The 13,174-nt window shown below is 40.4% G+C and overlaps 1 protein-coding gene across 1 annotated transcript in view; it reads left to right on the top strand.

The window, feature by feature from the left end:
- The first annotated feature begins 4,635 nt into the window (after window positions 1-4,635).
- The window catches only part of ANO10 (anoctamin 10), a 121,811-nt gene continuing 113,272 nt past the window's right edge, over window positions 4,636-13,174 (top strand). Inside the window, 5 exon segments of the mRNA XM_050325467.1 lie at window positions 4,636-4,774; window positions 7,821-7,995; window positions 9,205-9,387; window positions 11,324-11,458; window positions 12,980-13,099. Coding sequence (XP_050181424.1) covers window positions 7,857-7,995; window positions 9,205-9,387; window positions 11,324-11,458; window positions 12,980-13,099 — 577 coding nt within the window. The 5' untranslated portion in view covers window positions 4,636-4,774; window positions 7,821-7,856.

The raw sequence follows: 13,174 nt of genomic DNA, 5'->3' as shown, positions 1-13,174 counted from the left end.
TCATAGGATATAGGAGGCTATTCTGCAGCAGGTGGATGCTGAATTCTAGTAAACTATGTTCTTCTAGGAATTAAAGAATAGCTAATAACAACAGAAGGCCAAATAGATTAATCAGAAACACTGTAACCTCAGTAACCTCATGGCTCCATTTTGCTAAATGCAGTAAAATTCAGCTTTTTTTCCCCTGACAGTATCACAGTGATGTTAACTGGGCTCTAGTGGTAAACTGTGAAGTCTTTATATGAATTCATATGTTATTTTGACAAATTCATGCATGGCTCCATAAGCCAAGATCCTAACTCATCTTTTGTGACATCAAGTGCTACATATACACATCTTTTAAATACCTCCAGTGACTCAAATGGTGACTCAACCCCTTTCCTGGGCAGCCTGTTCCAACCCTTGACAACCTTTTGGTAAGGAAATTCTTCCTGATATCCAATATAAACCTCCCTTGGCACACCTTGAGTCCAATTCCTCTTGGTAGTGTCTGTGGAGAAGAGGCCAATCCCCCCTCCCCCACCTGGCTACAACATCCTTTTAGGTAGTTGCAGAGGTCTCCCCTGAAAATCCTTTTCTCCAGGCTTAACAAGCCCATCTCCCTCAGTCACTCCTCATCAGACCTGTGCTCTAGTCCTAGCATGAGCTCCGTTGCCTTCTCTGGACACACTGCAGCACTACAAGTCTTTCTTGTAGTGAGGGGCCCAGAACTGAATACGGGATTTGAGGTGTGGCCTCACCAGTGCAGAGTACAGCGGGACAGTCACTGCCCTGGTCCTGCTAGCTATGCTATTTTTCATACAAACCAGGATGCTATTTGCCTTGACAACTCTTAATTTATTTTTCTTCCGTTCATCTAAAAATGATTATTAACCTCTTAATCATGTTTTATGTTTTACCTGCTCCTCCTGTGTAATAATTTGAGAATGGTTTCTCTCTCCTGTTTCAAGCTTAGGCAGGCGGATCCTCCTCTTTTTATGTTGTTTCCTTTTTGTTTGACAAATGGACATTGTTTGACAGAACAGGGTTTTCTGTTCCTTGATAATCTTATTTGGAAATAGATACCTAAGATAAAACTTGATGTTTCTAATCAGGTAGACACAATGTGAAATGGCAGAGATGTGTCTTCATTGTACCCTACAAATTACAATCTATCAGCTTCATCACTCAGTGTTTATGAATCAAAGCTACCATACTTTGACCCAAACAATGCTTGGACTGCCTGAACAGACTTATGGGAAAATTCCTGTCAGGATGTAAAAATTGTGCCAGGTGTGATTCAAAAAACAATTTCCCCTCTATTTGCAGGAAGTTAAAAGCATTTTAATAATATTTATTACACTCTGGGAAAGATTCTGTATAATCTGACCAAAACCACCACTGAAAATTGGAAAAATGTCACTGTATCTTACCCTGACAAATACATAAATTGAAATTTAATTACTATAATTTTAATGTAATCACCGTTAATAAGGCAATAATATAATTTAATTTAATGTTAGCCTTAGACTGCAGATGTCCCATCATCCATTTTACATAAACTAATAAGTGGTTAGCTTGTGAATGAAAAGGATGTTTTGCTGTTAGTTGCTCCTTACTTTTATGATAAGACAATATTGCAGTATGCCTCAAAACCTAGGAAAAGGTAAATCTTCAGAGAATGATTGCTATTATATATGACTTCAGATAAGAGCCAATACTAATCTCGTTTATGTGACTATGTGAAGTATGGTTGTCATACCATACATACATCTACATTCATTTGAATTAATGAGAATTACTGTATGAAGAGGTTCTTTCCTTGTGCCAGCTCTTGATCTTATCTAACCTCTTTCTGAGTTCATTTAAATCACTAAAATAGAACAAAGCCAAACAAGCCAAAAGTAGGTGGTTTGCTGTGGAGCTGGTAAATTGAATGGGCTCAGAGAAGGATCTGGTGAATGCCAGAGTTGCCTTAAGTGTGGGACAGAGCCACTCATCTGGCAATGAGAGGCACAGGGAGAAGGAAATGGTAACGGTGGACTGGGAGTGAGAGCTCACCCTTTTAGCAGCAGGGAGATGCTGTATGGGCTCAGCAAGACATTAAATTATACCCAAAATATGAGCAAAGTTTTGACCAGGTGTAAAAGATGATTTCACTTCACAATAGCTTAATGGCTTGTTAATTTGGCTAAGTACTGTGGTAGTCATTAGTCCAGGGAGAAGAGGGTTAACCACAGAATAAAAATAAATCCTCTGCTCCTGAAATTTTCATGGATTCTTCTTTTGTCTCTCTTTTTTTTTCTTTTTTTTCTGCCTTAGCACAGCTCATCCATTCTACTGTGTCTGCAGTCTGCATAGTGACTGACAGAGACAGAGCATGAAAATGCTATAATCAGATAACAGAATTGCAAGACTGGACTACAGTCACTCACAGATACAAGCCTGGGATTTATATTTAGCTATAATGCCAGTGCAGTTTGCAATTTAGGATGGGCATACCTGATCCATCTTTAAATTAGCTAATCCTCTTAAGGGAAAATTTCTAGTCGTTCTAACACTGTGATTGGCACAAAGTAATTTACTTTTTGCCATCATGATGAGACGGTTTCCACTGCGCCAGCAGCGTATGTGTGTGTAGATTACTTTGTAGGCACATCCACCATCTACTTATGAATCCTATCTTTCTTTTGTGAACGTGGCTTTATGTGCTAACCTTTACGCATGGCTAGCAAAATGCAAGCCTTTAAGGGAGAAACTGAGAGTATAGCAGTTGAGAATTCATTGCCTAGCAAGAATATGACACCTAGTGGATACACAACATTGAGGAAACGTGACAATCCCATCAAGCAATATTGACATTAAATGACCCTGCCCAGTAGAAAAAATAATTTGATACCACAAAAGACATTGATCTTGACTGATTGTTTTCCTGGGCCAAAGTAATTGGATAATGGCAAGTCCCCACTGAAAACTCACAAATGTAAGAGGTGTCAGCGATAGTTTTAAAAACATTTTTTGTAAACCACTAGCAGACTGAAGATCTCAGGCCAAGAAGGCCAGAGGGCTCCTAAAATAAAGAGCCCAAAGCCCAATGAAGACATTGCAGATATTCAAAAAGATGCATCATGATTGGAGACATTCAATGCGCAAAGCACAAGAATAGTGTCTAAAAAAAATCCTTTTGTTAAACCTGTTATTGCCATGTTACTTCTTCAGAGATTGAGAGTTTTTACAGTTGGAGATGCTCAGAGGTGAATAACTATTCATTGAGGCCACTGGAAGCTGGACAAATCTTGAGACGCTGTTTAAGAAGTCTGACTAATACATTCTGCCCAAACTGTCCGATACAGATGGTGTCTATCTTCTACTCCCCACTGCAGTCTCTAGTACCTGAATTTCAAGTATTCACATATCTCCATTTTCCAGGGTGCCCTGGAGCTTTACTGCTTCATTGGCATATAACAGAAAAACTTATCACCAGAAACTGGTATTTTATACTGGCTACCAAACACAAATAAAACTTTTCACTGTAGAAATTACATATAAAAATCTGTCTTTATTTCCAAATATGTTGAAAAGGCTTCCCCAAGCCCAGCAGGGGCTTTGCTGGCCAGCTCCTTTGCCTGTCACCACTGCTCTGCACTCACACTTCTTTCTTCCCAGCTACAAATGGATGTGTGGAACTATATTCTCTATGAAAGTCTTGGTATCAAAATACAAAAATGTCCTCTTTTGCCTGTACAAAACAATGCTTGGAAATAAAACTGAGTCAGCTGAAGTGAGGGCTGAAGCTCCAGGAGGTGGATTTGGCTATGTCCAGGGAAGGACATGAGCCAGCAATGTGCCCAGGTAGCCAAGGCAGTCAATGGTATCCTGGCCTGTATCAGGAACAGTGTGATGAGCAGGACTAGTGAAGTGATTCTTCCCCTGTGCTGGGCACTGGTGAGGCTGCACCTTCAGTACTGTGTCCAGTTCTGGGCCCCTCAATTCAGGAAGGACACGGAGGTGCTGGAGCGGATCCAGAGCAGGGCTACAAAGTTGGTGAAGGGTCTGGAGCACAATGCCTATAGGGAGCAGCCAAGGGAGCGGGGGTGGTTCAGCCTGAAGAAAAGGAGTCTCAGGGGAGACCTTATCAGTCTCTGCAACTACCTGAAAGGAGTTTGTAGCAATGTGGGTGTCAGTCTCTTCTCACAGGCAGCCAGTGATAGGACAAGAGGACATAGTCTTACGATGTGCCAGGGGAAGTTTATATTGGATATTAGGAAGAATTTCTTCACAGAAAGGGTGATTAGATGGGCTGCCAAGGGAGGTGGTGGAGTCACCATCCCTGGAGGTATTCAAGAAACGAGCACTTAGTGCTATGGTCCAGTAGACATGGTGGTGTTTGGTCAAAGGTTGTACTCGATGATCTCAAGAGGTCTTTTCCAACGTAACTGATTCTATGATTCTGTTACAGGCGACAGCACAGAGAGGGAAAGGTGAAAATAAACAAGAGGATGACGTGAGAGCTCGTGGTCTATACCAGTATTGATACAGCACCGACCTTAAAGCACTTCGGAAGCACTATGCTGCAAGGGGTGGGCGGTCAGCCAGGGGCCGGCCCGGAACGCTTTGACATGGAATGGGACGGGCCCCTCGCGAGGGGCGTGTCCAGCGGCAGCCGGCGGGCGGTGCCACGCTGGGCCGGCCCGGCGCCGCACCCGGCCGGGGCCGCTGCCTGGGGCCGCCGCCAGCCTCGCGCCCCTCCCTGCGCTCCCCGCCCTGCCCTGCGGATGTGGAGCCGGCACCGGCGGTGAGTGGGGGTGGGCGGGCGGCGGTCTCCCGGCGGGAAGGGGCCCTCGCTGCCTGCGCCGCCGCGAGGGGAGGAGCCTGCCCCTCTCCCGCCCACCCGGCCCGCCGCGCAGCCAGCGTGAAGTTTCCCCCCGCCGCCGGGGCAGCTGCGGCACCCCCAGCCCTTGCCCTGCTGCCCGGCGGCCTTCACGGTGGTGGCGAGGATGCCGGGCCTGGGAGCCGGCCCGTTCTCCCGGGCAGCGGGCAGGGTGGCGGCGCAGGGCGGCGGCCGCTGGCGGAGCGCGGCCGGGCGGCGGGAGGGAGGGAGGGAGGGAGGAAGGCAGGGAGGGAGCGAGTGAGTCACCGGCCGCGCTGGCCGCGGGGACGGCCGGGCGCCTGTCCCCACGGGGCGTCCGCTTCCTATAAAAGGAGAGCGAGGCGCTGCCCGGCAGCGGGAGGGAGTCACGATGGGCCACCTCACAGCGGGCCCGGCCGTGCAGTGAGCCTGCCCCTGCTCTGCACGGATCCACCCTAGAAAGGGGCTGAGCTCCCGCTGCCCTGAGTTGGGCATGGTGGTGGTATGGTGGTCACAGGTTGGACTCGATGATCTCAGAGGTCTCTTCCAACCTGACTGATTCTGTGGCCGCCACCCAGCCGCTCCGTGACGGGCAGGGGGACTGTGGGGCTTAGAGGGTCTTTTGGGTCTGTCCCCCACGCTTCGGGGGCTGTCACAAGTTGGCACAGTGTGTAGATATGAAAGGAGAGGCCAGGTTATCTCCCGTAGGGTCTGTACTGGGCACTGGACAAGCTGTTTGGAAACCACAGGCACGATTTGGAAGAGTGCTTCAGATCTTTTCTAGTTTTCAGTAGCAATAAGCCTGAAAATAACAAGTCTTACCAAAAGCAAAAAAATAACAAATCAAAATGAAAGAGAGTGGGTTTAGTTTGGATATTAGGAAAAAATTCTTTACTGTGAGGGTGGCGATGCACTGGAACAGGTTGCCCAGAGAAGCTGTGGATGCCACATCCCTGGAAGTGTTCAAAACCAGGTTGGATGGAGCTCTGAGCAACCTGGTCTAGTGGAATATGTCTCTGCTCACGGCAGGGGACTTGGAACTAGATGATCTTTAAGGTCCCTTCCAACCCAAACCATTCTGTATTTCTGTGATGACTCTGTGGTTCTTAAATAGTCACTATGCCAAGCACAGTGATTCTGAATAAATGATAGGAGCCAATAAATGAAGTTCACTGAGCAGCACACTGTTTATACACAGAAAATAACTGTTCTGCAAAGCTGTTTTCCTAAATAGTAATATTTAGTAATTATCTAGTGCTTTTCATTCTTTAAATTCTTTAGAAATTGCAATATGCGCCATGTGTCAGGCATTATTTAAAAAAACCCCAAGAGCTGATTGTGGATAGGGATGCATTAAGGTGGAATGACTTGTCAAAACAGTGTAGTCAGCCACTGACAATCCCAGTTACAGTACCTCATCCCTGATCATGTTTTCCTTTGTCTGATTCATTTTGTTTGTGCAGATATACATCTAAAATATTTTTAAATATTTGTGAAGTGTGTTTCTTTTAAAGACATACGTATTTGGGTTCAGAGCTGTAAATATGGGTGTTGCAGAATTGTGTGCATGTGAAAAGGCAAGTGAAACTAACTGAAAACCCCATTGAAATTTTGCTTGAAAGCTTTTTTTTTCAGCCAGTTGAAACTGAATAGACTTATGATGATATGCATGTGTTTGCAGTATCACTGTATTTTGTAGGATAATTTATATGAAATACTGGAGACTGTGATTTGTCTTTGAATCACACAAGTATAACTCATGAAAGTTGAACTGCATCCTTAGAGCAACTCACTTAGAAATTAAATAACTTCGCTGTTTGAACAGGAGGGGCAAAACTGCTTAAATACTGTGGGTAAAATCCTTTCTTCAGTCAAGTTAATAGCAAAAAAACCCACCGAAACCACCAAACCCAAATCACCAAACCTTCCCCTAACTTTTAAATTAGTAAATTAGGTCTGTGATAAGTTTTTGGTGGCTTTTTTTTTATATATATTTAGTAGGTTAGTTACCAGAGTAATTGTTTTATATCAACACCTCTAAGTTGCTTTATGTAGCATGACATAATGATCTCTGTAGAATCATTTCTATAAAATTTGTTAACAAGACTGAAGTGGAGTGGCTGGAGAAAAGGAGGCTCATGGGAGACCTCATCACTCTCTACAACTACCTGACAGGAGGTTGTTGCAAGGGGTGGGTCTGCCAAGTAAAAAGGGATTGCCAAGCCTTGGAATAGGCCCAGGGAAGTGGTTGAGTCACCATCCTTGGAGCAATTTAAAAGCTGTGTAGATGTGGCACCTGGGGACATGATTTAGTGGTGAACTTGGCAGTGCTGCATTAATGGTTGGAGTCAAAGTTCTTTTCCAACCTCAACAAGTCTGTGGTTCTATAAAGATCCACTTAGATAATTTGGACTTTTTACACATAAAGCTGTGCTGATGCTCAATGCTTTGCAGCTGGACTTTGTCACAGAACACTTGGTTTATAGCTTTCAAAAAGTCATTTAAGTGCTTTATGCTTAATTTGCCTGTCTGTATGACAGGTGTCTTGCTCACCTACCCAAGGTAATATAAGTTTCCCTGGTGTGGTTAAAGCTTTAAAATATTAACTGAGAAAGTTCCTCCTTAAACTTATGATGTGTTTACAGACTCTTGCCATGAGAAGCTTTATTGATTTTAGATATCTGTTGGACTAAAGTTCTGTTAATGTTTTCATTTGCTGACAGATACACTGTAGGAGGTTGCGAGGTTGTTTTTGACAATACTTTCTCCCTATCACTATATGTAGCAACAACAGTTTTCCTACTCAGAGAGTAGGACATAAGTAAGCCACTGAGGACTGGTAGTGTCTTGAGAATTGGAGATGTTTCTCAAACTGATCACAGTAGTAAGTCCACAGCACAGATGTGTAACTCACTGTAGTAAAGTTTTGTGGTTTTTAGATTGGTGCAAAATAGTTTTTAACGCTTGCGTTTTATTCCGTTTTTGTACTTAGCAAGCTCTCAAGAGATTGTGGAAAACCCACAGAAAGATGGCGGAAAGCTGGTCATTCTTGGATCCTGTTGAGTCTAACTTCAGGCCTCTGGTAGTAATTGAACTTGCAAAAGGCACCAAAGAAGAAACCATAGAATGGTTCACGAAACGAATTGTAGACAAAAAAGCAGATGGAGGTGAGTGTAGTATGATCTTCTGTAAGTTTGAGAACAAGTTGGCTGTCACCATAATATGAAGACTTACAGAAGATTCGTTTTCCAGGAATTTGTGTTTTAATGATTGTTTGGCCAGTCTCATTCTGTTTTACATTTTTGAATATGCTTCATTTAGAATGAATAGAGCTTCATGCTGCTGTCATGAAAATGTAATAGCTGAACCCTCCTTAACCCTGTTATTAATGGAGACACTGGCTTAAAGTCAAATGCCAGTTGAACTATAGAATCCTTCTGTTTTTTCCAGTGAAAGCCTGATAACCTTTCAAAGCAGTTTTTATGTCAGTTTTTATAGCAATCATCTAGAGCATGTTTCTCTTGTTGCTCACAGAAACATGATAAGCCTTGCCAAAATGAAGACATCTCACATCCTGTCCATAAGACTCGGTACCATGTTGTAAAATAAAGTTAAGTTAGCAGAAAGCAGTTTAATCTTGTTAAATTCATGTTAGATTTTAGTTATGTTCTTGGTAGCTTGTAGGGCTTTAGAAGACAATATTTAATCCCTCATTTTAGTACGCTTCTGGGTGTTGAAGTTGGGCTAATTAATTTGTAATTCCTTGGATGGTTTTGTTGGTTTTTTGTTTGTTTGTTTTTAAAATTTGTTTTGGATTTTGTTTGTTTTGATTGTGGTGTTTTTTTAGTTTGTTTGGGTTTTGTTTGTTTGGTTTTGTTTGGGTTTTGCTTTGTTTGTTTTTAAATACTTTTTTTGAGAGACATTATTTATGGCTGTTGAAGCTTACAGGTTATGGTCAGTTATTCCTGTGGCTGTTGGATTTGTGACTACAAACTTGGTTTCAGGGCTCTGTTAGATAAATTAGGGATGTTTCTGTTTCAAAAGTCTAGTCTCCTTAAAACGTGTGGGACTGCTTGCAGAAGCACTACTTGCTTATGGGATGTGAACATTAGGGGAGTAGATCCAGGTCGTCCCCATTGTTCCAGTTCACCGTTTTAAGTGCTTCCCCAGAAACAGGGCTAAATCCAAGGATGGCCCTGCAAGATTCAGAACACCACACATAAAGTGCTGTTGAAGCCTTAATTCTTTGTGCCCTTAAGAGGCCTTTTCAGTGCTCCTGTTAAATAGGACTAATGTGATGGATGCTAAAACAGTAGGGCTTTTAGATGTAATTTTAACGTGTTTTCTCACTTATTTTGCCTTTCTTTACTTCAAAGGTGCTCAACTGCTGATTAAACCATTGGTCACAGAAAATGGACATGAAAATATTTATCTAGTTGGAGCGTCCCACTTAAGGCTGTTGCTGGGAGCTGAAACTGTGGGTTTGGTGAAGGAATGTAGTGATAACTCAATGAGAACTTTTACGTACAGCAGTAGAAAAACTTTCAAAGATTTTGCAGGTAAGCAGTTGTAGGGGTATTTGTCATTGCAAAGTATGACTAAAGATTATAAAAATTACACTGCTAAATCTTTCACAGTCTTTATTCCATGGAAGGGTGTCAGCGAACAGAAATAGGAAGACCAAGCCATGAAAAAAATAACTCATTTTTAACTGTGGAAATTCAGATCATATAATGATTTTTTTTTGTTGTTCAAATGGCTTTCAATTTTTTGCTTGTGTTTTCCTTTATGCTTTTCTATGCCTCAAATAGTCTCTTATTTGTATGAAAGATTTTCATTGAAAATAAGACGAAATAGTTGATAAACGTGATTTTATGATTAACAATCTATGTTATAAATTAACATAGCAATTTAATTTCTGTGACCCAGTTTTGAGGCTTATTATCTTATAATTAGCTGGAGAAAATAGAAACATTTTTCTCTGTTACATGTACACATCAAACAATTAAACAATTAATTAATACTAATGAGCCATTTAGTGGGATTTGGGCATGATTAGGAAAGTTGTTCCTTTTCCTCTTTTGTTTTAAGGAGGAGCCAATACAGTAAGGTTTCTTTTTAAATGTGCTTCTTGTAAGGTATTTAACCATCCTACAGTGGCAGAACTCATTTTGCTTTCCAGGTAAATACTGGAGTTCTGGCTTAGTCTTGCCAATACTTTTTATGTGCCTGTTTGAGTGATGCCTTTCACCACATTTTCAATATCAAGATTATTGAGTCTGTCTGAAACAGTAATGAAGTTTTGTTGTTCAATGCCTGTTCTGTTCAATTCTGCTGCTGTGTGCAATAATTGTTGCAGTGGCTTTTCTTTTGTGACCTTGCTTTTCTGAAATTAGGAAGCCTTGGGAACAGTTGGCAGTTGCAAAAGTGCCATTTTTGTTTCTTGACGCAAATCTGACTGTCATTGCTAAGGGAGTCTTTAGGAGTAGCTGGAACTCCAACTGCTGTAAATCTAAAATATAGTTTTTACTGTTTCTCCTGGTATTTTTTCTTTTTACACATTAGTAACAAACCCAAAAAACATTAGTACAAAAACATTAGTGTAATTTTACTTTTGTCCAGATACAATCCAAGGATAAAATAATTGACTGTGCTTAGACGAGTGAAAAATGTCACCTACAAAAAAACCCTTACAGCTTGTGTTGTCTTGCTAGTATTTCTGGTTGCTCAGTGTAATTGATACTATGTTGTTATTCTTTGTATTAGAGATTTGTTGCTATTTTAACTTCTTCTTAGTGTATTTAGGGCAATTTCTATTGTTGCTTATTCCTAAAAGGAGAAAAAATTAATTGTTCATTATCTGAGGGAAATCACTCTTTTTTCCTGATGGTGATGTTGACAATAGATTTGTTACTGTAGCTTTCAAAAATATGGAGATTTTTGAAAGTTTTCTTATCTTTGTTTTACATTTTTTCTGTATTTTTATCAGAAGTAATTATCTCCAGTGGCTTATTGCTATGTTGTATGGGCAATAAGAGCAAGAAGCTGTGATTCTATGATATTTGGTATGAAATGCTTATTGAAAAGGAGATTTGTTCTGACATATTAATGGTTTTGGTTAGGAAAATAGCTCAGGAACTGTATGTCAGAAAGGGGTTTGGAGATGCTGAGACTGACAAATAGTGGATATCTAAGGAAGAGTCTTTCAGCAAGGCATCAGCAGTTAATACTTCAGAGATGTCTGTCTCTTGAGTGATTTGTTCTCTTAGTTTATCTGAGTAGTCAAAAAATGCAGTGGCTGATTTGTGCCAGTTAGAGAAAGCTGCTTCTCAAGAATTTTTTTTTTTTAATAGTGTAGTTTTTGATAATGGCTGTTCATTGGCAATAATAGTCACATGATTTTTTTTCCTGATGCTGGTCATTTTTTGTAGTTATTTGCTGCCAGGGTAGTATTCTGTTGCTGCACAATTTCATACAACCTTCTTTTTGATTTAGATGACAATCACAATTTCCTTACAATGGCAGAATGTCAGTACATCATCAAACATGAACTTGATAATTTGAGAGCTAAAAATGAAAAAATGATCCCTGGATATCCTCAGGCCAAGCTGTACCCAGGAAAATCAATTGGTAAGCAATATAGTATGTTATCTGTAACTTGCTGTGTTGATGTAAGATAGTGTTCATTGGGAAAAAAAATTAATTTTCCTGTGATGAAGAGAAATCATTTGGACACTGCAGTTCCACTATTTTTAATCAGCTTTGTTTTCTCGCTGCTTCAGAGTGATAGGAAATGGATGCACAGTGCAACAAGAGAAACTCTGAATAGGTATCAAGAAAGTTTTTTTCACAATAGGGTAACCAAACATTGGAACAGGGAATTAAAGAGATTGTTGGTAACTCTGTCCTGGGAAACTTTTAGATCTTCACTGGAAAAGGCCCTGAGCAGCCTGATTTAAGTTGGGCCAGATTACTTCCAGTTAGCCTTCCATTCTGAGGCTTTCTGTGAGACTGAGGCTCTGGCCTTATGTTCTTTTCAGTTGGATAGTTTTCACACGTGTTGACATCATCCATTATTTTTAATTAGTGTGAAAAACATTTTTTTTTTTAAATTACATAATAGTATACTTGGATAGCCTCTGTATAAAAATACTGGAATGAGTAACAGTGCTCCAGAGTTACAAATTTCATAATATGAAGGAAGTTTTATTTAATTGATCCTTCTCTTTGCTTCCACTGCTTTTCCTTTTCATGGGAGAAAGAAGCAATTGGAGCTAGTGCTATTTTTATGGTAACTGGAACTAGGTCATTGGCAGAGATGCTACAGTTTCTTAGAAGAATTTATTTTAATATTTGTGTGTCCTTTTAATAACAGTATCTTTATTCATTAGTGTTGGTCATCAAAGAAAGAGTTCTACACATATTAACAGTTAAAAAAATGTAAATAAATGTAAATGTGAGTTCACAGTGGTAATTTTTTTTATATAGCCAAAGTATTTTTCTAATTTGTCAAACAGATACCTATGGGAAATGGTTAAATACTATCACACAACTTCCAGTGCCTCTGCTTTCCTGTTTTTTGAATTTATTTTCTTTTTTAATAGGGTTGTAACTTCCAGAGCAGTCTGTTAATGTTTTATCCACAGATGTAGTATTGCTTTTCATAACAAAGTTAAATACAAATTGTGGAATATATAGTTTGTTTGCAATGAAGATGTGTTGTAATTTAGGAATTAGTGTTAGCCGGTAATTAAAAAATGCTGTTAGTATCTTTCCGATTATTAATACAGCAAAGGCTTTCCTCACAAAGCTACACATGGCATTTCAGTTCTGATCTGTATCACTTTTTGTTATTGAAGCTGCAACTGATTATACTGAAAACCTATGGAATAGTTAATAGATGTAAAAAGGTTGTTGTTTCTCTTCCAGTGGACAGCACAGTCTTTGTAGGAGTAAGTATAACTGCTCTCTATTATGAAGAATTTTTTAACTAACATTCAGACAAATTTTTTTTTTTATTTAAATCCTAGATCTATTTCAAAGGAACTTTAGACTTACTAAGTACATAATGTAACCTGTATGTTTATGTCAACTTCATTGTCCTTTGAAGGCATGCTAGGTACATTGTTTTGGGTTTTTTTGTTCTTCTAGTGAGAAGATTATTGACCAGTGGTATCCTAGTTCAGATTTTCCCACTGCATGATAGAGAAGAGTTGAAAAAGCTCCGTCACAGCTGGTATGGCCGAGTGAGGGTTGGCTATCAACCTTTAGGTATGTGAACACTTACTCCACTATCGATAAAGTGCAGGGTTTTTTCTGGAGAGGTTTTCAATTTGCTCCAGATTT

The sequence above is a fragment of the Myiozetetes cayanensis genome, unplaced genomic scaffold, assembly GCF_022539395.1.
Source record: "Myiozetetes cayanensis isolate MyiCay16 unplaced genomic scaffold, myiCay2020 scf1, whole genome shotgun sequence".
Taxonomy (NCBI): domain Eukaryota; kingdom Metazoa; phylum Chordata; class Aves; order Passeriformes; family Tyrannidae; genus Myiozetetes; species Myiozetetes cayanensis.
Note: the sequence above shows the minus strand (reverse complement) of the source record. Positions and strands in the feature narration are given on the sequence as shown.